Source organism: Rattus norvegicus, chromosome 11 (genome assembly GCF_021556685.1).
Source record: "Rattus norvegicus strain SHRSP/BbbUtx chromosome 11, alternate assembly SHRSP_T2T, whole genome shotgun sequence".
NCBI classification, from domain to species: Eukaryota; Metazoa; Chordata; class Mammalia; order Rodentia; family Muridae; genus Rattus; species Rattus norvegicus.
The window spans coordinates 43,866,599-43,881,721 of record NC_141544.1 but is presented as its reverse complement, the minus strand read 5'-3'; the positions used below and the strand labels follow the sequence as shown (position 1 = coordinate 43,881,721).

At 38.4% G+C, this 15,123-nt stretch overlaps 1 protein-coding gene across 50 annotated transcripts in view; it reads left to right on the top strand.

Annotated features, from left to right (window-relative positions):
• Nucleotides 1–15,123, top strand: part of Synj1 (synaptojanin 1) — a 76,939-nt gene that overhangs the window by 22,146 nt on the left and 39,670 nt on the right. For 27 of the 50 annotated variants that reach the window (XM_087577106.1, XM_087577135.1, XM_087577099.1 and 24 more), the window contains 8 exon segments: nucleotides 1,753–1,978; nucleotides 2,667–2,750; nucleotides 7,345–7,406; nucleotides 8,123–8,219; nucleotides 9,114–9,283; nucleotides 10,382–10,463; nucleotides 12,463–12,615; nucleotides 14,852–15,008. In XM_087577106.1, coding sequence (XP_087433232.1) covers nucleotides 1,753–1,978; nucleotides 2,667–2,750; nucleotides 7,345–7,406; nucleotides 8,123–8,219; nucleotides 9,114–9,283; nucleotides 10,382–10,463; nucleotides 12,463–12,615; nucleotides 14,852–15,008 — 1,031 coding nt within the window. 50 annotated transcript variants of the gene reach the window in all.

Sequence of the window (15,123 nt, the reverse complement as noted above, 5' to 3'; positions counted from 1 at the left end):
CTCCTATCTCCATCCCAGATGGACAGAGAGAAACTCCCACCGCAGTAGGAAGTCCAGACAGGTGCAATTGTGTTGGCAATGTTTCAGTAGTAGAAATAATTCTTTTTCTTTTCGTTAATTAAAGGTGGGGATCAGGACAAGTTTAGATCTTAGCCTGAGGGATCTTAGTCTTAGATCTTAGTCCAGGGATCAATAGATTGAACTTGTGTTTTGCTAAAGATTGAAATATTTGAGTTTAATTTTGCGTAGGAAAAAAATGGAAGTTTTAGAATTCATATCATTGTAGCTTTGTCTCTTTTTTTCTTTGAAAGATATAGAGTAAGCTTTGTAGCTAGACTGCCAAATACCTCTTTCAAAAACTGTAGTTGTGTTCCATTAGAGAGCTTAAGCTGCTATTGTTCAAGACTTGCATAGATGTAAATAGAATAAATAACACGGCCATGCATTGGCAGTGATGGAGGGAGAATGTAAGTTACAGCAGAGCCAAGAGAAGCTACCTGCTTGCAGTGCCTCAGGTCCACGCTCCGTTCAAATGAGAGCAACTACATCACGTGTCTACACCGTGACATAGCCCTTCCGACATGTTGGGTCAGAATTGGTGAGGTTTTCCTCAGGTCGGTGTAAATAAGAGTAAAGTATGAGAGCATGGGTCATGGTATCAGCCAAATAAGTAATGGCTGCTGGACTTCACATTGTATCCCAGTCTGCTTTGTAAATAGCAGGAAGGCTTAGGATGGTAGCTGGTCTACAAATGTGCACATGGCCTCTACCTAGTATTAACTGAAAGCAGCTTTGTTCCTTTTTACTGTGTTTAGGAAGGTACTGTTATATTCCTGTTCTCTTTTTGTAAGATACCAGGGTATCGTAAAACATTTAAAGTCCATTTAAAATGGGTCAACATCTTAAAACTTGAGCTTACAGTAATATAGAGAAAAGTAACTTTTGAACTGATGGAATCGTTTGCTGAAAGGCGTCTTTTTTAGTGGGTTCCCTAGAATATTCCAGAGTCTTCCATATGTGTTCTGTGGAAGACTAAGGTTCCAATAGAAGATAGACTTCTAAAGAGTATTACACGGGGAGGGGGGGGACTGACTTGGTAGGGCTCACTCCCCCATTCACAGTTTAGTCATTGTGACACTAAATATTTTTTATCTTTTTTGACCATTGGGCTGTGTCTTTGCTTGAATAAAAAAATTTTCCCTTCAAGTTTGTAAACTAGGCCTTGTCTGATACCTAAGGTACTACCGTGTTTGTATGGGTCTGTGGGTGTGCTCAGATAAAGCACTTGTTAGTATGAGTGGTGTCCTGGATTTCATGACCAAAACTGAAACAAAAATTTTTTTGGAGATATAGAAAACACTGCCTTAAGTTGTGTGATATGACAGCTACTAACTATGCTGGCTATTTAAACTTAATTAAAATATAGCCTTTTAGATAAGTCTCTTTATATATAAGTCTTATATATATGTCTCTTTAAAGTAGACTGTGTTTGCAAAACCCCTTTCGGAACAAGTTAAGTTCTGTGTATGCTATAGTCTATACCCTAGAAATGTTTTACCAATACCACAGGCAAGTTCACTGGCTCACCTGATGAGGCATCTGCATCTCATTCTATAACCTTGTTTTTAGCATAGCAAATGTAAATGTATTCTTTATTTGGGGAGCCTTTTAATAATAATACTGATGTTATAAAATGTCCTCTGTGTATCTTTTGTACTTAGTAACCTAATCCATCACTTCTTCTTCCTTTAGGAATCAGTCTTTGCATCTGCATCTCAAGCACTATGGTGTGAATTGTGATGACTGGTTGTTACGGCTCATGTGTGGAGGAGTAGAGATTAGAACAATTTATGCTGCCCATAAACAGGCAAAAGCTTGCCTCATTTCAAGACTAAGCTGTGAGCGAGCTGGGACAAGGTTCAACGTCCGGGGAACAAATGATGACGGTCATGTTGCCAACTTTGTAGAGACAGAGCAGGTAACACAGTGCTTTGTGTGTCTTACAATGTTGTAAGACAGACTCAGGAAGTACTAGGTAATGCTCTTGTGAGGGACACGGGAGATGCTAGGTGACAGTTACCTGTCGTTTGCAAATGCATTTTGTCATGTTTAGTGTTGGTGTTCTTGACTACTTATTGGCCTTAAGAAAGGCTTTCCTAGAGCAAACTCACACAGGTATATAATACTAATTAAGTATTGTTACATAGTCAGGGCTCCACGTTTGACAGTAAATTTTAAAATCTTCAATCATAGAGCAAGTTGCTTAATAAAAATATTTTATGTGTACATATTTATCTTTAAGAGTCCTAAAATTTTAAAGTTATGGCTTGGCTGTGGCTAAAGTTTCAGGCTGTAAATTAGCCCCACTCAGATCTTTAAATTAGGTTTGGAAAAATATAAAAAGGCTAAGGAACAAATTAAAAGAAATACAAGGGTATATGTATATAACAGTGAGATTAAAAAGGAGTTCCTTTTTTAAAGTTGAGTTTTTACATTTTATTGTTTTCTTGTTCAATATTATCATTAACTGAAACTCTTAGTCTCCTGTTGTTGGTTGCCTTGATTGGGACAGTTTATTCATAAGTGGCCCTCACAGCGCTCAGAGACTTTAGTGGCTGCTTTTCTAATCCAGAATTAACAGTTTTTTCTTTGGACTTTTTTGGTAGGTTATATACTTAGATGACTGTGTCTCCTCCTTCATACAAATCCGAGGATCTGTTCCGTTGTTCTGGGAGCAACCAGGGTTGCAAGTATGTGCCTGACAGTCAGTTGTTTTCTTGTTATTGTTGTTTTCTTTTGAAAATTTCCACATTGTCCATATTTTCAACATGGTTCTTCAAGTTTACTGATCATTCTCTGTGCGTAACACTCACAAGGGAGGCTCTGCAGAACACCTTCTCTGGGGCGCCTTTCCTTTCAGTTCTGGGTTAGCTGCTGTTTATTGCTGTAGTGATCTACTATAGTCAGGCTAATTTCATAGAGAAAAAAGTCTTATTTTTATTTTGGCTGATAATTTTAGAGATCAGAAGTCACAACTGGACAGGCCAATTGGTTTGGCACCTCACGCACGGCCTTACCACGGGGTATATGTGGGAATGTCTCTCAACAGGAAGCCAAAGAAAATGTCCCATATTCAACTCAGGCCTCTGTGACTGCTGGCTCCGTAGAGTGCGCCACAGGGAACCAGTGTTCCCGCCCCACAAGGCCCCGCTTCCTAACAGTTCCACACCATCACCAGCCCTGCACCCTGGGCACCAAACCTCCATCAGGAAAGCTTATGGGACGGACCACTTCCAAACCACATAACATAACTGTAGCAACTTAGGAGCTGTTCAGTATTTTAGATTTCAAGATTTAAAACAATGTTTTCATTATTATTTTCTCATAACTATAGTGTAGAATGAGTTACTCTGTAGGAGAATTTAGTAGCTAAAAAAGTCTCTATTCCTGACTTACTTATAGCCCTTTCTCTGTCTATCTACCATTGCTAGCTAGGTGATCTTCCACAAGTGACTGAATCCCTCTTTCTGTCTCAGTCTCCTCATCTGTAAATGAGAATGACGTGAATACTACCTCCTTCCTGGGATTGCCATGTAGGCTAACTAAAACCACGGGAAGCAGTGCCTGGCACACAGCAGCAGCAGGTCCGGTGAGCCACTGCTGGCTCAGTGACATGTTTGTGGCCCGACCTTTGCTTTATAATATGTGATGTCTTATCATTCTCAGGATATTCCTGATGAATTTTAACTTCATTTTTAAAAACATAATACTTCATCTTTATGAAATATTTTAAAAATATAAGGTTATGTTAAATTATTTCCAAAAATCTATTCTGACATGAATTCTATTGGAAAGTGCTTAGGACTTTAAAGAGCCATGTTCATTGTAGGCCTCTGTCTGCTGTGGGATCCAGCAGCTGGGTCTCAGTATTGAGAATGAAAACAAAGCCCTGCTTCCCCTGTAGGAAGTGGAGGCCTCTGAATTTTCCAGTGTTAGTTTACTTAAGGTATGCCAAGGACTAACAACGCAATGAATACTTGTTCTGTTTTGCTAACATTCTTAGTTATTGTCTAGACTAGTCTGACTGATGTGAGGGGGTGGTGGTGTTGTTTTGGAAGGTGGTGGGCTTTTATTTTGTTTTGTTGTTTATTTTGAGGTAGAGTCTCACTGTAGTTCTGGTTGGCCTGGAGCCTCTGTATGTAGACCAAACTGGCCTTGAACTCCGAGATTCACCTACCTCTGCCTCCCGAGTGCTGGTATAAAGATGTGTGCCACCACATCCAGCCAGGTGTAGACTGTTTTAAGCATAGGGCAGCTTCCTGACTGACTCTCTTAGAAGAGCATGCCTGCCCAGCCTCACTTTTCCTATGCTTTTGTGATCTTTGGTGAGTAGTTGGGAGTATCGATTTGAGAACAGTCCTAAAGCCCCAGCCTGATGCAAGGTGAATGCTCTTGTTTGGAGAACAGTGGTTGAGTCACAGGCCCACATCGTACTGCTTGTCTGATACTTTTTCAGGAGGTCCTGAATCATGGTATTTGATTGTTTAGAAAAGTTGGATCCTGAATAGCTACATTAAAGGAGCCCCCTTGGACTGGATTTTGCTTCTTCCTTCTCACCTGACTGGGAATCTTGCTGGCTAATGTTCTCTGAAAACTTTCATGTTGTAAACCATGCATGTCTTCAGAGAGACAGTAAATTTTGAGTCACTGAGATACTCTAAGAATTCTCCTAAATTATGACCTAGCTGGTCTGTTGTTGACTGGTTGGAGAGATGCTTGATTCTGTTTTTCACAGTTATTTACTTTAGTGGTCTCTAAAATCAACTTTCCTTTGAGTAAGATTGGTCTTTGCTTTTGTTTTGAGAAAGGTTCTTGCAATATAGACCTGGCTGGTGTATCCCAGGCTGCCCTCCAACATATGGCACTTGCCCTGCTTTAGCCTCCTGAGAATGGATCCTTTTTGTAAATACTGAAACATTTCCTCTATTGTTCTAAAAGAGTGGTAATTAAAAAAAATGAAAATACATTATTTATTTTTAAGAAAGTATAAAAATAGACAACTGATTTTCAAAAATAAAAATGCCAAGGATCAACTGTTCTGTGGAATAAAACTAGGACTCTTGCTTTAGGGCTGTTAGAAATGGTTCTGTTTCATATATTCTCAGGAGGAGAATTTATCTTAGGGACTGACTTTTTTTTTGTTCATCCATTTATGGTGGTGTGTTGTCTGGAGCTGTGGTCCTCTTGTGTCTACCTCTCGAAGCTGGGTTTATAGTTCTGCACTGTGGAGTTGACATGGCAGAGTTCCTGCTTAACCCCTTTTAACAAGTTGCTTTGTTCATGGATTAGCAGGAAAGACTTCTGGAAAACGTTGATCCATAAGTCTCAGAGAAACGTTAGGTCTCTCAGTCCCTCCTCTTGCCTGTGTGAGGAAAAAAGTATAACCCACATTAGGCAGATATTCCCCATCGTGTTTTTTCCACTAGCACAAGATTCTTAATTCTGCAAAATGTGCTGTTCTTATGGTTATGTGGCCATGAGATTGGCCTGGAAAATCTGAGTCTGCAGGAAAAAATTACTTCCTTCTTTGTATTTGGGGGGTGGGAGGGCAGGAACGTGTACATGCACACATCACTTGTGTCCAGGCTCCCCTTCTGAGTCTGCAGCTACAGGCACTTGTGAGCTACCTGACATGGGTGCTACTTGAACTCAGGTCCCGTGGAAGAGCAACAAGTGCTCTTAACCACTGAGCTATCTTTCCAGCTCCAGGAAGGAATGGTTTGGCTTGGTTTGTTCTTTAGTGTGTTTGGAGTTTTACTGAGATGAGATAACTAGAGTCTTTACCATTATAGAGAAAAAGATACGTGGACATTGTTAGTAATAGGCTACTTGGAAAAGTACAAATTTTGGTCAGGAATGTAAATCTCTCATCTGAACATTTTAAAAAAATAGTTACATGGAACTTAAACAGAATATATATTTAAGTTTGAAATAAGGTAGATAGTATGTATGAAAGCACTCAAAAATCTCTACCATCAAAAAATTGCTATTAATGAGTATTTCCTAGTGGGTATAGCTTGTTCTTTTTTTCTTTTCTATTTCCTTTTATCATTTACAGCATATGTGACCATTATGAGAGTCAAAGACACGTGTTTGTTTGTTTTTTTTTTTAAAAACAGGGTCTCACTATGTTATGTAGCCCTGGCCTGGATCCACGTAGATCAGTTTAGTCTTGAATTTGACAGCATTCTTCCTATCTCTCAGTCCCCAGTGCTAGAATTAAAGGTGTACCACCGTGCCTAGCTTCCTAGTCTTCTTCTTCTTCTTCTTTTTTAAGCTGGAGCAGAGAAAAGATGAATATAATTTATTGGAAAGTACATAATGAGAAGGCAAAACAGTATTCAAATTACTTAAGTTTTTTTTTTTTTTTTTTTTTTTGAGACAGAGTTTCAAGTATCTAAGAATGCCTTTGAGCTTCTGACCTATTTACCTTTCCCCGTGCTGGGATTATAGGCATACATTACCATGGCTTGTTGTTGTATAAATATAAAAATAATATAAGTATGATTGTCTTTTACCTCCCTAGGTCTGCACCACAGTGCCCCAAGATATCTACTAGGTATCTTGGTGGAAACATCCCAGCCGCACACTTTCCTACACTCAAACCCTCACATAAAAGAACACACAACACAATAATCTTAGATCCAATTGATAGATATAATTGCCCACTTAAACATACAAAGCCTGGTACCATCCATCCCTTAGGAACATTAATAACAACCTGTAAATACACAGAGCAGAATCTTAACATCACCTGCCATGGCTTCTCACCCTCTCCTCTCTCCTGTGTCTCCTTTCTGTTCTCGCTTCCTAGTCTTCTTATGTCATGGAAATAAAAGTGAACTTTGCATGTTGGCCGTATCACCTTATGTATTTTCCTTTCTGTCTTTGTTAAAAGATACAAAGCATAGAAAACCCTCTCTGTTGTATGCTAAATGTAGATGATTCACACAACAAACAATACCAAGCCAAGCTCTTATGTTACTTTTTAAATCCAAGTTTCTACATGTAGATTGGGCTTGTTGTTGTTGTTGTTGTTTCCATCAGTGTGAGGATGAGTGCTGCAATACATCTGCGTGCCTGCATGCCTGGCCACCGTTCTTTTTCTATCCGACTGCTTCTTACAGCTAGGAATAGGGGCCCCTTGAACTCTAAACAAATTACCCTGAGAGAGGCCTTCTGGTTACTGTGGTCACTAAATGAATTACTTGGATTGCAAGTAGTGATGTTTCTTTTGTCCCGACAGTGGTTTGGGTAATGATTAAATTTTTTTTCTTGCCTAAGGTGGGATCTCATCGTGTTCGAATGTCAAGGGGATTTGAAGCCAATGCGCCTGCCTTTGACAGGTAGAACTGGTTATTTTTGTGTAGTACTGTAGATGAAGTTCATGTGGTATTTGCTTTGTGCAGCATTGCTATATATAACAGAAACTATTAACTATACCTTGCACTTAAGTTTCTCTTGAGCATATATAAATATATTAAACTTTAATTTATTAATAGATAGTGAGAGATTAACTCTTATTAATAACTAATTGTATTATATGCATGTATGAAATTCTCAATAAAAAATTTTTAAATGGGAGAATTATAACTGTGCTAAACTAAAATTAATGCACAATGTAACATCTCTGAGGAAAGAGTCAGAACAGGTGTTAGCATTTTGGGGCCCTGATTGACCTTAGGTAACAGAAACTGTGGGAAGAAAAGCCATCGCTAAGGGAGCCTTCAAGGGCTCAAGCTAGTCAGGAGGCCCTTCTGAACACTGCTGAAGCAGGTGGCCATCAGAAGGGCCCAGTGTGCTCCAATCTGCTTTGTCCGTTGTTCGCTTCACCATGGGAAGTGAGCTAGAGGCTGGGCGACCCCAGAGCTCCAGTGGGAGCTCCGGTGGGAGCTCCAGAGAGTATAGCATCCATAAGTCAGAGAGAAAATTGTGCTTCCTGAACTTTGTGAATACAGATGTTTGAGAACATGTAGGGTGGGTTATATCCAAGTTAGCAAATGTTAGGAGTTTCTTGTTTACTGGGGGAGACTATATGCTGTTTCCTGTCTTTTGTCAATAGGCATTTCCGAACCCTTAAGGACTTATATGGTAAACAAATAGTAGTAAATCTGCTTGGATCTAAGGAGGGTGAGCATATGCTGAGCAAGGCCTTCCAGGTGAGTACCAGCTTTAGCTTCTGTCTGGCCCTTGCTCACCTAGAGTGGAAACAAAAACAAAGTAGCCAGACTCCCCACCTCCTCAGAGAGCAAAAGTTAGGTCCTGGTGATGCCCTTAACTCTCTGAGGCTGTTAGAAATTAGTAGAGGCACAATAATTGATCAATTTTGGGATGATGTAAATTATGTTATACAATCTACATAAAGTAGCCAGAAAACATTTTCTGAGGTTTAGTTGAGTGGAAAAATAACCTAATTAGCTACTTTTTAAGATTGTGAGGAAATTGTTACTTAAACGTTATGCTTTTGAGAGCCATATTTTAAAGGTGAACTTAATATGCATAGCATTGAATGAGAGCATAAAGATGAACCTTTTAATGTCTGATTAGACTTTGTGTTAAAAATTAAGGTTGGGGATTTAGCTCAGTGGTAGAGCGCTTGCCTAGCAAGCTCAAGGCCCTGGGTTCCGTCCCCAGCTCTGAAAAAAAAAAAATTAAGGTACTTTATTTTATATTCTCTAGAAGGTAAAATTACTTACTAAATTTGTTCATAACAATAAAATACTAGTTATTAGAAACTATTTCATTTTCTAAACCAAACTAAAGTATTAATTAATTAATTAAGTATTGAGTTAATATTGCCACTCAGTCCCTCTGGAATAGTGTATGGGTTTTAGATAATAACAGTAAATGCCATTAGGTATCAAAAGATGTCCCTTCTGCTGCCAATGTCAGTGAAAGGTTTGGGGGTTAGTAAAATTCCAGGGAACTGGGGCAGGGTGGATTTCAGGGAACTTCTTCCCTGGGTCCCAGCTTGGAATTACATGTGTGTCTGTGGTGCTGCAGCGATAGGCCGCAGCCAACGCCTGTGTGAACATTTGCTGTTTTACTTTCAGAGTCACTTGAAAGCCTCTGAACACGCTTCTGATATCCACATGGTGTCCTTTGATTATCATCAAATGGTTAAAGGAGGAAAGGCAGAAAAATTGCACAGTGTTCTCAAACCACAAGTCCAGAAGTTTCTAGATTATGGATTTTTTTATTTCGATGGCAGTGCAGTTCAAAGGTTTGGTGGTTCAATTCTTCTCTTTAAATTGGAACTTTGATATAAATTATTCTTAACATTGAACTTTTAATTTTTCTTTTTTTATGTTGCAGTTTATAATTTTAAAGTATTTTTAATACTTTATGTTAAATTTGGATTTTTTCTCTAGATTTCAACTAATAATAATAATATGTTCCATCATCCAGAACATAGTGTGGGGCAGCAGTGTGTGTGTCTTTATTGTAACAAATAGGATCTGTGATGGTGCCTTTTGCATCTGAGGAAACTGAGGCATGGGCTTGTTCAGCTCCATAGCCCGTGACTGGGAAGCACTGGAGCTGCTGTTCACCTGGCTTCCGACTCCACGTACAGTGAAGTTGAGGTTTCAGTAACTCTTGACTCTAGTAAGACCATTGCATGCAAATAAAGGGAAATTTTTACTTATTGTGCACATTGGTGTAACTTAAATCCTTAGCTTTTGCATATGAAATAAGAAAAAAAGTCAAAAGGTTTAAGTTCAGATTTTACATGGAAGTAAACTTGTGAACAAATATCAAAGTTATTCTTCCAATCTGTGCTTTTATGTTATCGTGGCTTTATAGGGCAGTCAGCAGAAGAGAACTTATTTGTTTGCTTGTTTGTTTGTTTAAAAAAACCATTCCCAAAATATTTGTTATTTTTGTGGAAAGAACAGTAGGATTATAAACCTGAATGTCTGTTCATCTCCTAACTTCAGGCTTGGTTAAAATGAATGTGTGGTAGATATGGAATGAAAGCCATGTAGTGGGGCTGGGGATTTAGCTCAGTGGTAGAGCGCTTGCCTAGCAAGCACAAGGCCCTGGGTTCGGTCCCCAGCTCCGAAAAAAAAAAACAAAAACAAAAAAACAAAAAAAAACAAAAAAAAGAAAGAAAAAAAAAAGCCATGTAGTAAAACATCAGCATGTAGACGGCAGGTGTGCTAACTGTTTCCTATTTTTATGGTTATTTTGTGCCTGAAAATGGTGGCGGTGTAAAGTTGGAAGTGGAAGGGCATGCAGTTTTCTTCCTGTCTGTTTCAGCCAGTTTGTTTATACTTTATTCCTGGTGTAATCTAGCTGTGTAACTATCGAATTGTTACAGGTGCCAGAGTGGTACAGTTCGGACAAACTGCCTGGACTGTCTGGATAGAACAAACAGTGTGCAGGCGTTCCTTGGCTTAGAGGTAAGATCACTGCCTGTGCCGTGTGCAGCCCGCGTGCTCTTGTGAAGCCCGTTTCTCAGCTGTACAAAGTAATGAAGCAGGGCCTTCTTAGGCCTGTTTTCACTTCCTGCCTTTCTCCCCACCCCCACCACTCTCAAACCCTTGTGATTTAACTGTCCCTTCATCTGCTCTGAGAGCTGTCAACTGTTTCCTTCTATTGTTCCTTAAGATGTCTTCTAGACAGACGCCTGTGTGTATATTGGAGTGATCATTGACGGTTTTTTTGTTTTGTTTTGTTTTGTTTTGTTTGGCCTGTCTCTTGAAACAGTGTGCATGGATTTTTAACTTTATGCTGAAGTTTTCAAGATTTTATTTTAGGATTTTAAAATCTGGTTTTACATGTATATTTCTATAGAGTTAGATTTTTGATAGTTTGTAACTCAATCCAAGTGGGCATTATTTATGTATGTTTCAGTGTTTACTTACCATGTCGTCTAGAGCAGGCAGAGTCTCAGCTAGTCAGTGAACTGCAGCAGCTCTGAGCTGCCCAGGTCTTCCCTGTCCAGTAAGTCAGGGTCATAAGGCGGCGGTGCATTCTCTTTGCATTAGGAAGGATATAGTTTTCAAGAACTGTAAAGGCAGAAATAGAAAGTAACTGATTTTTTTTTTCTGTAGTTAATGATCTTAAATTTGGCCAGTGAGTTGGTTAATTAATTATTGAAGCTCAGCTTCTGTCTCAAAAATGAAAATTCAGTTGTATAAAATTCTCAGCAGCAGAGATATATTTTATGTAAGTAAATAAATTTTACTGTTTTGATTTCTTTTTGAAACCTATCATTTGAAACCTTGACATTTTTTATGACATAGGAGACGTGAAAAAAGGCAGGTGGTAATTAGATAAATTCAGATTTGATTGAGGCCCTGGCTTTCAGTGGCTGGCTGTGTTTGCAGGATCTGCCCACACTTATTGGAGTTCTTATACTTAACTTACTAAGTGTTCATTTCTAGTCTGTCTCAGTGGACCTTCACTATCTGAAGTGTGACGTGAGAACGTGCCTCTCTGTTGGTCGCATTTGGTTAACCAGTTAAAAAACTTATTGTTAACTTAGAGTTATACCCAATAATAGTAAAGTGAAATTTGCTTTTCCTATTTCTTAAAGATTGACAGATTTAAGCAATAAAGGAGACCCTTGGGCTATTTTATGTCCCGTGTAAACACAGAACAACTCCAGCATAAGCCTCAGTAATAAAACGAGCCCATTGAGAGGCCTTAATATATTTCTAAATCTTTTGAAATTATAGATAATTACCACACCTAACAGAAAGGAAGAAAATATAAGTGGGAAGGAGCTTAGCAGAAGAGCAGGGATGGCCAACTGGGGGGTTAGTAAGAGGGACAGACAGCATGCCCATGCTGCTGCAGCCCAAGATCAGTAGCTTGTACAATGCATGCATTGCCGTCCACCTTGGAGGGTTTGTCGCCAAAAAGCCCTTGAAATGTGCGCTTGGTTCCATAGTTCTTTTAAACATGCCATCAGTGTAGACTGCACACATAAAAAGCTGCCGTGGTGTTTTCTTTATGACACTTAGGAATAGCTTGCTGCTTCTCCTGTGACCTTAATTACCCAAGCTTCAAGAACAAAGTCCAAGATGAAAACTCTGTTTATATTTAGGGAACCTCAGTGCGTATTTCTGCTCTTCTTTATAGATTAGTTGTGACTGTTTCTTCAGTAAGCAAGGTAAATGGATGGATGGCTATAAGTTAATTTGAGGGAACATTACTTCTTTTGTTTCCGAATCCATGTTCTTTTTTGAATCTCCTGAAAGACCATTTTACCTTAAAAAACTACAAGTTTTACCTTAAATATTGAAGTGGTAATAAACATAGCCCAATAAAGTGTTAAAACTTTCAGAGTTGTATATTCATAAATTTTAACTTTAATTTTATAGTTGTAAAAAAGTCACATTACAATGATTATATTACTACATTTACCTTGAAAATCCTTGTTTGCTCTTTCAGATGCTAGCTAAACAGCTGGAAGCTCTGGGCTTGGCTGAAAAGCCTCAGTTGGTGACTCGCTTTCAAGAAGTTTTCCGGTCCATGTGGTCTGTGAATGGCGATTCAATCAGTAAAATATATGCAGGCACCGGAGCCCTGGAAGGGAAGGCCAAGGTAGAGCCGGATCTGTCACTGATTGTCATCTTTCTCCTCTCTGTAGAGAGTTTTGAAATAACTTTCTAAATAGTAGTTTTTTATGTTAACAGGTGTCTTTTAGAATTCTTTCATGTCCTGTCTGATACATGTCATAGATTCTGATGATTAATGAAACCTAAAAAATTCTTATGTTATTTTATATGGTTTAATATTGTCTGCCTCTCTTACTTTTTAAATTGTTTATATTGCTTTTAAGTAAAATTTCAACAACAACAACAATGTCCTAATAGTGTATCCTGTCTCATCGTCTTTGTGTCCTGCACTTGACACGGGCCCTCTATTTAGGAGGCGTGTCACAAGCAGTGGACAGACCTGTGGGCCATCACCAGTTTATACAAGCAGTACAGTGAGCCCAGGATAGGTGGGCTCAGTTGGTGACACTACTCTCTGCTCTTTTGCTTTTAAAAGGAAGCTATCACTGTGTAGTAGGGTGGAGCGTGGCTGTAGTTACGGTTCTGAACCTCACCAGGACTCGTGGCTGCTTATATTGGTTTCAGGTTGCTTTTCTCTTCTGTACTTGGCCTTCGTTGTAGGATTTGGGGCTGTGTTTGGAATATGTTTTATAATTCTGTGTACTTAAATCTTGTTTAACTCTTTAAGGGCCTGGACCTTAGTTTATTTTTTCCTAAATCTCTTAATTCCTCAAATTATTTCTGGATAAAAGTGAAAACATTTAGCTAGGTATGGTGGTTCATACCTATAATCTCAGCACTGGAGAAGTTGAGACAGGAGGATTGCCACAAGCTCAAGACCAACCTAGGGTATAGAGAGAGTACCAGGTCTGACAAGTCCCAGTTTAAAAGCAAAACAAAAACACCCGTCAACAAAAGGAGAAAGTGTTAGCCATCTTAATGGTCTCAGGAGCTGCGGCTGAGCAGCTGTGTCCCATGAGGATAACTCAGCATCTCAGGTCTTTGTGTTCAGTCAGCTCCCTGCTGCAGGCTGGCCTCACCTGCAGGCACCTCATCCCTCAGAATGCTTTGTAGAAATCCACTCCCTAAACACTGCTGTCTGTAGAGAACCTGAGGCTGCTTGACTTTCATTTACTCCTTTTAAAACAGCATAATCATTTTATTAAACACTGCCATTCCGACTGTTGCTTTGAAATACTCATGTATATTCTTCTCTGCCTTTGGTTTCTGCTGTGGCCATGACAATATATGTACATAAGTTGCATATATGTTCAGTATTCTTATCTCTAACATAAGTATAGATATGGAATCTTTATATCTTAATATTAAATATACTAGTCTGAATTGAGCTAAAATCTAACATCCAAACTGCTTTCTTTTCCTTTCTCTCGGCTCCTTTTGATTAATTGCCTGATAATGTGAATGGTGAGTGTTCTTTTTTTCAATAACATTTTATTTATTTCATGACAAAAATTATGATTTAATGCCATATTGCATTTAGTGGCATATAAAAATGGCTCTTTATTTTAAAAAGAAGGCTGTAGTTACTGTTACTTTTCAAAGGGATGAAAATGACACATTCCAAACCAAAATTATTTTTGACAGTTAAAACTCTGTAAGACCAAAATATATATTATCTGATAATATGGATAAGTGAAATACCTGTTCATTAAAGTTGTAATCAACTCCCTTACTATTGGAATAGGTATTTGTTTTTGTGATTTATATTTGTATAGGCAACAAAATATCTCTAATAAACAAACCAAAATTTATATATCATATTTGAGATGTAATTACAAATTTGTTTTTTTAACAAGACCTTTGGTTTTAGATTCAATTCTGTCTTTAACTACCATTAAATAATTGCGGTACAATTTTACTTTTATACGATCAGAGTACTTAGAAGGTTTTCTAGGCACTGTAAGTTCAGCGTCTCATCCTTTGTCCCCGCTATCTTTTCCCACCCAGCCCATCCTTACATTTAAAAGTTATGATATAGAAAGGCATTTTCTTAATTCAAATAAACACAATATTTACTGCTCCATATATTGCTAGATGAAGTTATGGCATTTTGTTTATCATTTTCTTTGTGTGGACCATAAAGGAAAGTTACATTTTAAAGCCTTTCAATGTGGTTACCCATTTAAAAGATAATTATTAGAACTTTTTTAATACTAGAATTTTATAAAAATCCATATAAAATTGCAAAATACCCATTGAGCAAAATAATCAGTATTTCAAACAAGGGTCCATGCTCCTTTTTCACACAACAGGCTGGAAAGTTAAAAGATGGTGCGCGATCTGTCACCAGAACCATTCAGAATAACTTCTTCGACAGCTCCAAGCAAGAAGCCATTGATGTTCTGCTTCTGGGAAACACTCTGAACAGCGACTTAGCCGACAAAGCCCGGGCACTTCTAACTACTGGGAGTTTGCGTGGTATGCACACTTTATATTTTACCTACCTCATTTATTTACAGTCTTTAAAAGCCCCCCTAAAAAGCAAACTAAACCTATTTACATGAATAGTTTCTAGGCTGTAGTTGATTTAAAT